Here is a 12710-nt window from a genome sequence, read left to right as displayed (position 1 = left end):
TGAAGCAGTTGCATTAGATGTCTTTAAGATACCTTCCCACTTGAAATACCTTGATCTATCAACTCAAGCTCTTAACCAGTTGGTATTCTGACTTAGATAATGGGTGATATAAGTAGTTCTAAAAGCTTTCTGGTTAAGAGAGAAATATGAGAAAAAAGAAGTAACAAACATCAAAATTCCCCTAAAGTACAACCACATTTGAAGAATGATTTCCATCTTTTAACAGTATTCGAAAAAGGATCAGGGACTTTTAAACATACATCTTGATATCATTCATTCCAATCTCCTGTGGATTTCCTGCCTTTTGGTTCTTGTGGATAAAATTAAAGAAGGCTTAGAGTGATGGAAAGTCCCTTATGAAGGAATCATATTAGGAATTTACATTTTAGGAAGCCCAGGGAGAACAATTTAGTTTCTAGTTGGAACTGGTCAGACTTTCTTATTAGTCAGACTTATATTTATAATGACTTCTACTGGCATTTAACATGTTTGAACAGCTGTTACCCTAACCTGTTTAATAACCAGGCAATGCTCAAGGAGTGTGTCTCACATACATGGCAGTCTGACTGATGCTACTCGTGACCATGAGGGATGAGGAGAGTCTTACCTGCTAATGCAGTAGAAAGCAATGAGCCTGAATAAATCTGCAAAACTGATCCCAGAGCCTTCCAAGGAAAAAGCTAAAAAGAGAGATGAAAGAAACTAGGTCAGTCCCCCAAAGTGCACCCTAAAAATGGGAAAGGCTAACACACAAAAGCCCTCTAAATGTTGTACCCTGTAAAAAAGACTCCTTTTGCCATCTTCAACAAACTACTGTTTAATTTAATCGAAACCAACTGAGGGACTATGTGTGTCAGCCAGAAACAGACTAGAGAATATCTGGCCACATGAAGTTCCGGCCTTCCATTCCAAGCACATGTTCTAATGCTTGGTAAACAGATCAAAACAGATTCAATTGCACAACTTTTTACTAACAAAACAAGACTGAGGCAGAGATGGAAAGATGGGGTAGAGGGAGGAGCTGACCAAGGTCAAAAGAAGATGATAGAGAACATACCAAGCCCCTCCACTCTTTCTGAGAGGGCTGCTTGGTAATGCTTCTCAAAGACCATTTCAGAAGGGCCAAAAATGCCCCAAGTTTTGTGAAAGCTCTTGGGACATCAAAAAAGCTTTGAAGAAGCAGTTATCTGATGAACTCAGTGAGAATGACTCAAGACACCCACATATTTAATTTGTCTTCAAAACAGAGGCATTTCCATGTTACTGGAAAAAGTCTGAAATCTAATTGAATCCAAGATGGATCACAGGATTATACAGTCTGATCAAAGATTTGGAAGCAACCTCAGAAATCGTTTAGCACCTCCATTTTACAGATGAGTTGAGAAAGGCAGTGAGGGGGTTTAGGTCCTAGGAAATCACATTACCCAGATTATATGTTGCAAAATAATACTCTTTGACAACATTTCCTTTTCACAGAAAACATCTTTCATTTAAGCAATAGCAAAGAACCATATGGAGATCGAGTTGTGGTGGGTAAAACTATTTGGGCATAGGGTTGGGAGGAGGTAGAAATAGCACACAACTACTCGGGACAAATGCTTGCCTTGTGCAGATCATTTTATTCCTCTGAAAATTATCCTATTATTCTTCTAGAGAAGCCTGGGAGATAGTGACTAGGAAACTGCCCCTTCCCCAACAATGTTCCAAATAACCAAAAGCAATTTATATCATAGCCCTTTATAAAGAGTTACAAGAGCCTCTCCAAATTTTTTTGTTGCATTAAGTGTTTAGAAATACAAAATATTGCTTAAAATAGGTAGATTGTCAACTTGACTTGGAAATATGTTTTGTAATGAAAATATTTTGGTTGTCATGGTGTTTGAGAGCCAGCTCAAATCTTTCTCACTCTCCAAACACCCAACATTCTTCAATGGGCCATCTGGGAGACCAAATTTCAAAGAATCCAGTCTAGGAGGACTAAGGTTGAGAGAGGTGACTTTTGTCTCCCCCAAACAGAATACCCAAATAAAATGCTTGCTCTTGAGGATCTGTCCACAGGGACTCTGGGATAGCCTGTTATAGAAGAAGTAACATCTTACTGTTTTCAGAGTTGTGGTCACATGGTCACTAAGACTGTAACTAGTTACCCCAGTGACCATGAACTTGTATAACTAAGTAATGTTTTCATCTCTAAAGATGAAGTAAATAAAGTGGAAGTTTGTGAGTTGCGTCTTTTGCTTTCCTTCCTTCTACTCCAAGTGTTTATTCACCCTCTGACCCTTAGAGAAGATCAACTTCTGATAAACTAATCCATAAAGGTATTAATGACTTAACATGTTTGTTACTCTTGTAGGGATATTTACATTTTAATAGAAGGGCACAGAAAAGGTAAAATACACTTTTGCCAAAGAGATGAATCTCCAGTGATGGGGCTGGGGGGCACTTTGGGACTTCCATGTGGATTGCAGGAAAAAAATAATTTGTGGCATGAGATCTTCTAAAGTAAGGGTTCATTAACCCTTTTTGTTGTCACAGATCTCTTTTGCAAACCTATGGAGCCCCTTCTCAGAATAATATTTTTAAATACGTAAAAGAAAATAGGGTTACAAAAGAAACTAATTGTACTGAAATAGTTATCAAAATATATTTTTTAAAAATGTTCACAGACCCTAGGTTAATAAACTCTGTAGACAGTTTTCAAATTACAACACATAAAGTAGGCCCTGGTTATCCTGGATCTATGTTGCTTTTAGAACAGGATAGAACTAAGAGAGCTGGCCATTTCCAGGGATGATTCAACCTGATCAAACCCTAATCAACCTGATCAAACCCTTGGGGAAGTGTCATGGAGTACATTGCTGTTCCACTTTGTGCTGTATAAACCTAGTTTGGAAAAATGAGGTGTCATGGGACCTTTTGCCAGCAGGATGAAATCTTAAAGAGCAAGAATTTAGCATCTTCTACAAAACCAAATTCATTTATGGTAAGAATAAAAAAAATAATTTTTTTGACTAAATTCTTTTGGACGTTGGGAAGGATATCACAATTGGTAAGAACTGTCATTTCTTGATTAGCTTATTTGGTGAACTTCAAACACTGATTTAATATCTTCTTTCATCTTATATTGGATGTAATATCATCACATTTGTTTAGCTAATACATCTACTGTCTCCATTATAAATAATAAATGAATCAGTGCTATTTGTTTATACTCTTAATAATACTATGCATGCATCTTTGCATGTCAATATTTAATGTAGACATGGTCTTATAAGATACTTGACATTTACAAATCATACTGCTTCACAACCAAAGTTGAAGGTTATTTGGTCCAAAAAAAAAAAAAGGAAGAAAGAAAAAGAAGCTACAAACACATAAGTTAAGTGTTCTAATCTCTACCATTAACTTTAGAAAAATAACCTGATTCCCCACCCTGAAAATTGACAAAGATGGGAAAAATAGATGTTGGAATGTTGTGAAAAGAAAGATACACTAATATAATTGGTGGAATACTAAACTGATACAACCATCCTGGAAAGCAATCTGGAATTAAATAAAGTTACAAAAATGCCAATAACAACCTTTTACACAGAGACACCTCTAGTGGGGAAGCACCTCAAGGTGATCAGTGAGAAAAAGAAAAATTATAATAACCAATCTTGGTTCCAAAGAAGATAAATGAGAAGCCTTTCCCTACTCCTTTGCAGAGATGGGAGTCCACAGGGGTACGATATTGTATATAACATCAGACTTCTTGGGATGGTTGATTGGCTGAAAAATTTTCCCCTTCTTCCTCTTTTTCAAAAATTCTTTATATAAAGGGATGGTTGTCTAGGGTGAGTGGGAGCAGTACAGGGGGTAATGTGATGTAAAAACAAAAGATATTAAACCAAAATCTGTTTTAAAAATAAAAAAATAACTACTGTTTCTTTAAAAGGGTAGAGGTAAGGTCCAACAATAGGATAGTATTAAACTTTAGAATCTGAGTTTCCAAAGCTCTATTGGAAAGATGAGACTACACCCATAGGACAAGTTTAGCCCTAAAAGAAAGGCTGTAGGACTAGAACCTGGTTGCTAACTTTACACATGATTTCAGCCCAGATGAATCTTCTCTGGTCTGCTCATCTATCTTGCCTTCCCTTTCTGGTGTCTGGCAGATCAACAGATCTTTATTTAAATCTTTGGCTTTTGTAAAGATGTTCTATGCTGAGGCTTCACACATCTAATAAACAATAAGTACAAACCAAACAGAATCACAACTTTATTTGGTTTAAATAGCTTGAAAAGAAATTGGGAAAAAAGAGTTAGTCCCCCCAAGCAGACCGCCAAGGATTAGACTCTACTTTTGATGAGCACCATTTAAAAGACGAGTGGAGGCTTATTGGGAGGCAGACTTCAGCAAAAGAACATCTGTGCACCTCCCTTTCACCTTAGATCACAAAGAAGTTAAATATTATGATAGTCATGCAGTGAAAGATCTGAGAATATCTGATTACCCTTGGGTCCTATTCTCCAGCCACAACTCATAGCCTCTCCTAAAAATGTTAGGAAAGCCCCCCCAAAAGGTGACAGAGTTCAGACAACTGATGACTAAAACATACACCAGCTACTTACTAAATGTGCTTTCCTTTATTGCAAATTCCTTGAGATACGACCCAAATTCACTGGGCAGACGAAGCGAGAGGACTTTCTTTTGCATTTTAGAAGATTTTCGAACCAGGAAGATCTAGTTGTGAAGGGGGAAAAAAAGTTTTGTCACTTAAAAACACTCCAAAAGTCATACTGTACGTGACTTGCTTCACCGCAATTTTTATGTGAGAGGCTTAAAATGGTTCTTAGTAAAGTATACAGATTATAGATGAGCTTTTGAGGTCAGCTACTCCAAACTCATTATTTTATAGTTGAGTAGACTCAGGCCCAGAGGTTAAGTCACTTACCCAAGGTCAAACAGGAAGATTTACTCCAGTTAATATTGTTTATTCCAATATAATTTTTAAAGGGTGAAGGGTTCATGTCTCATTTCTGATATATAAGCTTTGTGACCAGGAAAAAATAGTTGAACCTCTCAGTAATTCAGGCAACTCCCTGAGATTATAAATTACACAAGTTTCCAACTAGGAGTTCTCCATACCAATGAATTCACAGGTCTGAATCAAAATAAAATCAAATAAAATTACACTGACATCTCTCATGAAAAACACCTAAATTCTATCCAAAGTCTAAATCCTCTTTTTAGGTACATATATATGTTTTGAAAAATGCAACTTTAAATTTTGATCCTACCTCATAATCCCAAACTTTTTTTGTCCTATCTTTTCTTTATGTTACAAGTGTTCTGATTCTAACTGTCTCTCCTATTTTCTCTGCATTTAGTAACTTTACCCTCCACTTCTCCAACGTCCTGTAGGCTTCCAGTTTATACAAACACCTGACTTTCCCTAATTTGAGCTACTAACTCCTTTGTTACTCAAAAAAAGATGGCCAGTTGTCAGGAGTAAAACGGTGTTGCTGAGGAGTAGCAAGGTATTAATGGGAATGGGAAAAGTACTTGCCCTGGGGTCAGATCAGAGTTCTGGTCTGTCTCTGCCATTTATTAGCTACATGACTTTGGACAAATGCTCTTCACTTCCAATGGCCTTAGTTTTTCCCTTAGTAAAATGAGGATGATAAGAGGTGAAGGACCTGGCTCCCAGGGTCATTGTGAGGCCCACCCCTGGGAAGGATGGATGGGATACAGAGGAGAATCAAAAAATTGCTGGAAGGCAGCTATGAGATCGTAAGAGAGGAAATTAATTCCCTTCCCTCACATGTGGCAGGAAAGAGGCATCTATTGGACAGAAGTTTTCAGTTAATTTCATTTCAGTTCAATAAACATTACTAAGCACATACTGCATCCAAGACGTTGTGCCACTGGAGAGGAGCCATATGAATTGGGAACCATTTAGTAAATGATTTTCAGGCATTGATTACAATTAGTATTTATATATAGCTTTAGGATTTGCAAAGCCTTTACAAATATTATTTGATTTGATCTTCACAACAATCCTGAGAAGTAGGCACTATTACGTTTCCCATTTTCCATATGGGGAAACAGGCAGGCAGAGGTAAGGTGATTTGCCCAGAGTTACACAGCTAGTAAGCATCTGAATTCAGGTCTTCCTGACTGCAAGTCCAGAGCTCTGTCTGCTGGGTCACTCCGATGCTTCCAGAATTCAGGGGTGGGGAACCTGTTCTAGATGGTAATTAGATTACTAGGTGGTGGTTAAATACCAGAGCTTCATAAAAGCTGACTGAACTCCCCAGAAGTTCCACCTGTGATCAGGGATCAGCACTCTGTCCCTAAGGTGTTTAAAGGTGTTTACTGCTAACACTCTCTTATGAAAATTCCAAATCAGGTTAGGTCACATCTGCCATGCACTGGACTTGGTCAAAAGGCATATATACCTTAAATAGTAGAAAAAAACTTTTCCCTCTTATTTTCCTTTACTTGAACATCAGAACATCATGATCATTTCTCCCCACTGCCCCCAACCCCACTCAACCTAGTTTTGGTGTCTCCTAGACACACTTGGAGAATAAGGCACAATTGTGAAACTGCAAGAGATCTTACCTACCTGCTAACCCATCCCTGCCAAGCTAGCCTGGCAGCTTTTATCTCTAAGGACAAGTCACACCTAAGCCACAGCTTCTTCCCCATCAGTTATGGATAGACATAGTTGTCCACTAAAAGCCCTCCCCTCCCAAATGTTCCACATCCCCACCAGCCAGGGCTGCAAGCAGGCTAGACTTATGTATGATGAGATAACATGGAAAATACTTTGCAAACTGTATAAAAGTGTTATCCACTATGTAGGCAGCTATGTGGTATAGGAGATAAGAGTGTTGGAATCAGGAAGGTTGGTTAAAATTCTGTTCAAAACTTACTTGTTGTATAAGCCTCATCTTACCCATTCTCAGCCACTGTTTTTTCATCTGTAAAATGGGGATAGTAAAAGAATCTACCTCATATGATTATTGTGAGGATCAAATGAGATAAAGTGTGTCATGTATAAACCTTAAAATACCATATATATGTGAGTTATTGTTTTTACGTGTGGCAATGAAAGTAGTTTTCAGTTCCACAAGCATTTTCTGTGCCCTGCACTATACCGGGCACTTTGGCAGAGAGAATTGGTTTTCTCAAAGTTTTAAGGAAAGGCTTTTATACATTCTTCTGTGGAAGGACTATATTACTGCCAGGAGATGAACAATGCTGACAACTCTCCTATAAACTAGAACATTATGTCACCATGGTCTGCCTTTTCATCATTTTCCTCCTCTTTATATAGGTCTGCCAGATTGAAATTCCTAAAACACAGGATCTGAGCAGATTACTCTCCTATTCTAAAAGTTCTAGTGGTTACCTCTAATATAATTATGAAAACTTTAGCCTGGAATTTCAAGCCTTTCACAAGATGACTTCCATTTCCCACTTTACACATATCTCCCTCCATGTCTGCCCCATCCTACATAAAGTCTTTCATGATCTTCAACTTTCCATGTTTTGGCTCCTGAAATTACTTTTTATTATGCTAAATTGACTTCTAGGCATATGAGTAAGATCTCCCCCATCAAAAAGTAAGACCTTGAAGGTAGGGACCGTTTCATTTTTATCACTTGTCAGAATGCCTTGCATTGCTTAATAAATATTGAATTGAGTTATTTTCTCAAACACCTTTTCCCTCTCTATAATTCAGTTCCTTTTGCTAAGAAATCCCTTGGCCTTCCTCCATTCTCTGGCTATTTCTGACACATATTTCCTCTACCTTCACTCCAGCTCACAGCGTACCAGTGATGGGGGGGCCTCCCTGAGGCCAGCACTGAAGAGGGAAGAAAGACATCTGTCTGAAGGGCTGACAAGAAGAGTCAGTTTGCCAGGGACACTCCTTACACAAGTCTCAGCAGGACTGCAAGAGTCTTCCTAACCTGCAGTAGGTGAGGGAAAAGGAAGGGCAATGTTGCCTAGCAACTAACTATAGGCAAAACCCACTTGTTTGAAGGAATGCAACACAGAACTATCAATCCTGTGGGTAAGTGTAGGCATTCACAACATTTTTGATAAGAAATATAATTACCCAAACTTGAGGCCCACAATACCATCTGCTACATAGGATTATTTCCTTCAAATACTAAATCAACCATGATAACTGATTGTGTTTTCAAACACAATTTGTGGCAAATTACTCTAGTAATGGGACCAGACACTCTATCCTTTTATGGATGGTAAAATCCAGCCTTTGATCCCTAAGTCATTCTGTGCCACACAAACCAGAGTCATTTTCTGGTTGGAGAAGAAGAGAGAGGTTACAAAGTTCTGGCAGGAGCATACCCAGAAAGGCCTAGAATCTCCAAAAACTATCCATCCCTAGACTGGGGACCTGACATGCATTGTCACTCTCGCGCCAGAGCAGCCACTGGGAAAGTCAGAAGAAGGCTCATTCTGAATTCCATGTCATGAGACATTCAGTTCCTGCACTAAGGAGACTGGGGAGGAGAATGCATTTACTAAGTGCCAGGTGCCGTGCTCATTGCTTCACAAACTGTATCTCATTTGACACTTGTGACAACTCTAGGAGGTAGGGGCTATTATAATCTGGGAAACTGAGACTGACAGAAGTTAAATGGCTTGCCCAAGATCACACAGCTAGTAAGTATCTAAGGCTAGATTTGAACTTAGGTCTTCCTGACTCCAGGCCTGGCCCTCAATCCACTAAGCCACCCAGCTGCATTAGCTCTTCAGCCTTCCCAGTTCCCCTCCCTCATCCCAGGGGGAATCCTCCTTCAAAGTTCCATCAGGTATAGCACCTTAATTAGACTGCTGGGTTCTTAGCCTGCATTAGAGGGGACTCACATAGCTCTAGCTGTCAGCTCAGACAGCTGCTACTGCCTTCCATTGTAGGGACAAGATTCCCAGTTAGCATAACAAGTATTGTTCTCTCTGAGTTATAAACCTGGCAGTGAACCCCTATGGTCAAAAAAAAAAAAATCAAAGAACTTTCAAGGCAACAAACATTTATTAAGTGACAACTACGTGCAAGGTTTGAGGAATGTGGTACTGTGAATAAAGTGCTGGACTTTCGAGTCTGAAAGACCTGGATCCAGATTCTACTCCAGGCACTCATTAGCTGTGTGACTATGGGTAAGTCACACCCTCAAGGAGCCTGTGGCAACTTGGACATGAAGTTGACATCTATGACAGTGCTGGGCTTTCCCCTACCCCTCTTAAAGTCACAGGACCTTCATGTATATGAAAGGCACTGGGTCAACCCCTTTGATCAGCAATCCAGATAACCCAGATAAGAAAAAATTCTTTTGCTAAAGTTTTCTTGCTTACCCCTGGAGGCTGGGACTGAAGTATTCCTGCTACTTCTTCATCACTTAAGCTCAGTTGTAGCCATATAGGATGAGTATGCAGAAGGCGATCCAATATGCTGAGTCTGTTGGACAGGCTATCGTAGCCAGAATCCCGGGGACAGCTTTTTAAATCCTTTTTCTCGGGGCAGACATTATCCATGTCTTTCGCTATACTAGAGGGAAGAGGGAAAACAGGTGTTTAAAGGGCTGTGATATAATCTTTTTTTCTTCCAACCAAAACTCTTCATTTTAATCTTAGAGAAAGATAGAATTTCAGAGTAGAAAGAGACCCTGGAGGAGAGACTAGTTCAATCTGCTTCCAGGCTCTCCTCTCTCTAATACATCCTCCACATGCTGCCAAATTATCTTCTTATTGCTAGCATTATATAGCACCTGGAGAGCTAGGTGGCAAAATGGATAGAGTGCCCAGCCTAGAGTCAGGAAGATCTGAGTTTAAATATGGCCTCAAGCACATACTAGCTGTGTGACCCTGGGCAAGTCACTTAAACCTGTTCACCTCAGTTTCCTCACCTGTAAAATTTGTTGGACAAGGAAGTGGCAAACCATTCTAGTGTCCAGTATCTCTGCCAAGAAAACCTCAAATGAGGTCACAAAGAATGGGACACAAGTGAACCACAAAACATAGCGCCTACTATGTGCCAGGTACTATGCTAAGCACTTAACAAATATTATTTCATTTGATCTTTCAACAACCCTAGGAGGTAGGTTCTATTATTTTTCCCATTTTACAAATGAGGAAACTGAGGTAAGCAGTGGCTAAATTACTTATCCAGGGTCCTACAGCTAGTAAGTGTCTGGGGATCTGAGCTCACATCTTTCTGATTCCAGGTCTAGTGCTCCATTGTGCCACCTAGTCACAAACCTTAAAGCTCTATTTAAATGTGAGCTCTTACTATCTTAGTATCATATGGAGCCACTGAATAATGTTGAACAGGGGAGTTACTTAATACTATTCTATTTAAACTAGTAAAATCTTTGTTTGGGGGACCTAGGTTTTTAGTTTTTTAAACAAACATTGTATATCCCCACACTCTGTAGGGTTTTGTATCACTCATATGATCTCATGCACATTGGCATATTTTAGAGAGAAAGAACAATTGTGCCACTCCATGTGTAGCTGAAGGAATATTACCCTGGACCTGCCTTAATGAAACAAAACAGGGAGAACACTGAAGATCTTGTCAAACTCTCCCAGTTTGCTTGCATTCATAGCTCTTCTATCGTTTAGGCTTATTAGGGGAAACATCAAATCTGAAATATCTCCAGAAGAGTATGTCAGTATCTTTAACTTGCTCCTCATACATTTTTTTACACTTGGTGATTTAAACATGTATCTTTCTTAGAAGCAATTAATTTCTGTCAGGCTCTGTTGGCTCCTATGTTTAACTTAAACCTCCCAATTTTAAAGAAGTAACTCTAGGCTTATAGGAGTTAAATAAGCTGCTCCTATAATTATATGTCATAGACCAACATGACTGGTCTAAATTGAGGGTTTCACTTAGTCATTTACAAAGGTAAGACCTTTGTTATGGTTATTCCTTTATATGGCTCACTTGCTGCCTGCCCTTTTCCCAACCCTGGATTTTATCCAAGTCATTTGTATTTAATTTTTTAAAAAAGGATTCACTTCTTTGAAAAACTGAAAAATCTCAAGATGTATCTTAAAAAATGTCGGCTAGTTGGCACAGTGGATAGAGTGCAGCAGAGCCTGGAGTCAGGAAGAATCATCTTCCTGAGTTCAAATCTGACCTCAGACACTTAGCTGTGTGGCCCTGGGCAGTCACTTAACTCTGCTTGCCTCAGTTTCCTTATCTGTAAATGAGTCGGAAAAGGAAGTGGCAAACCATTCCAGTGTCTTTGTCAAGAAAACCTCCAAAAGGGGTCATCAAGAATCAGACACGACTGAAAATGACTAAACATCACCACCACCTTAGTCTGAAAGTATGATGTCGGCATACAATACAAGCTGAATCATAACCAATAAGCTCCAATATGGACCATGGTTAAATGGTCCATGCCAAATTCAAGAAGGTAAATTACAGTGAATTTTGCAGAGCCTTTAGGTTCACGTACCAGAGGTGATAGGGACCAAACATTGACTTCTGTCCAAAATTTCTTCTGTAGCTTCTTCAACAATTAAAAATGTAATTTACTAGACTTTCCTCCTTTCTTACAGTGTACCTATTCAATTAACAGTGTTTTGGGGTCACAGAATTTGGGACTGAATCTTGTTTCTGGTACTTGCTACTGGTGTGACCTTGGACAAGTCACCTAACTCTGTTGGCCTCATTTTCCTCATCTGTAAAATGAGAGTTTAGAATATGTGACCTGTGGAATATCTTCCAGCTCTAGATTTGGGATTCTTGACCAGACTTGTATTTAGGATAAACGAAGTTGCCACTTAGATTTGGGTCTCACACCTAGACATCCACATCAATTTCACAAAGTACATTCTGCAACTTAAGAGGAAAGTGAAAAAAAAATTGGAAAAGAGACAAGGGATATTGTTTTGATCATCTCAATGCCAAAAAGGTGAGGCAGCGGGTTAGGGGTTAAAATGACCATAGCTCTTTCATAAGCTGCCAAATGTTGCATTTGGGGTTAGTTCCTTCTGTTTCCACTCCCACTCCTTTTGGGTGGAGTTGTGTTCAGAAATTATCACACCCTTTCATTTCTCAGATCTTGTAATTCTCAATTTATATCTCATTTCCTCAGGAGCATTTTTCATCTATGTTCTATAGGATAACTTTGTCTGGATATTTGCATTTTCAGTGAATTTCAGCAGCTGGAAAAGAATCACTGTATATCCCAAGCCCCAAGTCAAAACCTCCTTCTTTGAAGATTCAGTTTTTTGGAGCCTGAACCACTGCTATTGCGTGGCAGGCTGCCAGCAGGAATGAGAACGCTTGACAATTTTCAGACTCATGTTGATTGCTTCTCTTTTTCTCTGACATGTGGAAAATGTAATAATTCCAAGCCAGTCTTGAATTTCAGATTTCCATCAGAAACTGTAAGAGCCAGACAGAACGTCTCACTGTGTAGAATTTACCCCTTACTGGATGCAGTGGGACCTCAGAGAGTCTGAATACTGCTGTAATCCAGGAGTGTGTCCAACAATAATGATAGCTAACAATAATAATGATAGCTGGCATTTATATGGCAATTTAAGGTTTGCAAATTATTACCTAATTTTATTCTCATAATCACTTTGGGAGGTAGATACTATCATGCCCACTTTACAGATGAAGAAACTGCCAACTGAGAGAGACAAAGAAATTTATCCAGCTAGTAAGTGT

At 39.1% G+C, this 12710-nt stretch overlaps 1 protein-coding gene across 13 annotated transcripts in view; it reads right to left on the bottom strand.

The window, feature by feature from the left end:
- Positions 1 to 12710, bottom strand: part of RIN2 (Ras and Rab interactor 2) — a 244203-nt gene that overhangs the window by 34405 nt on the left and 197088 nt on the right. For 12 of the 13 annotated variants that reach the window (XM_072634569.1, XM_072634565.1, XM_072634562.1 and 9 more), the window contains 3 exons: positions 9374 to 9566; positions 4615 to 4726; positions 608 to 680 (listed from right to left, as the gene is read on the bottom strand). In XM_072634569.1, the coding sequence (XP_072490670.1) occupies positions 608 to 680; positions 4615 to 4726; positions 9374 to 9566 (378 nt within the window). The remainder of the gene's footprint in view (positions 1 to 607; positions 681 to 4614; positions 4727 to 9373; positions 9567 to 12710) is intronic. The other variant, XM_072634570.1, reaches the window with a different exon arrangement.

The sequence above is a fragment of the Notamacropus eugenii genome, chromosome 1 (assembly GCF_028372415.1).
Source record: "Notamacropus eugenii isolate mMacEug1 chromosome 1, mMacEug1.pri_v2, whole genome shotgun sequence".
Lineage (NCBI taxonomy): Eukaryota > Metazoa > Chordata > Mammalia > Diprotodontia > Macropodidae > Notamacropus > Notamacropus eugenii.
This window is presented reverse-complemented; position numbering and strand designations above follow the sequence as displayed.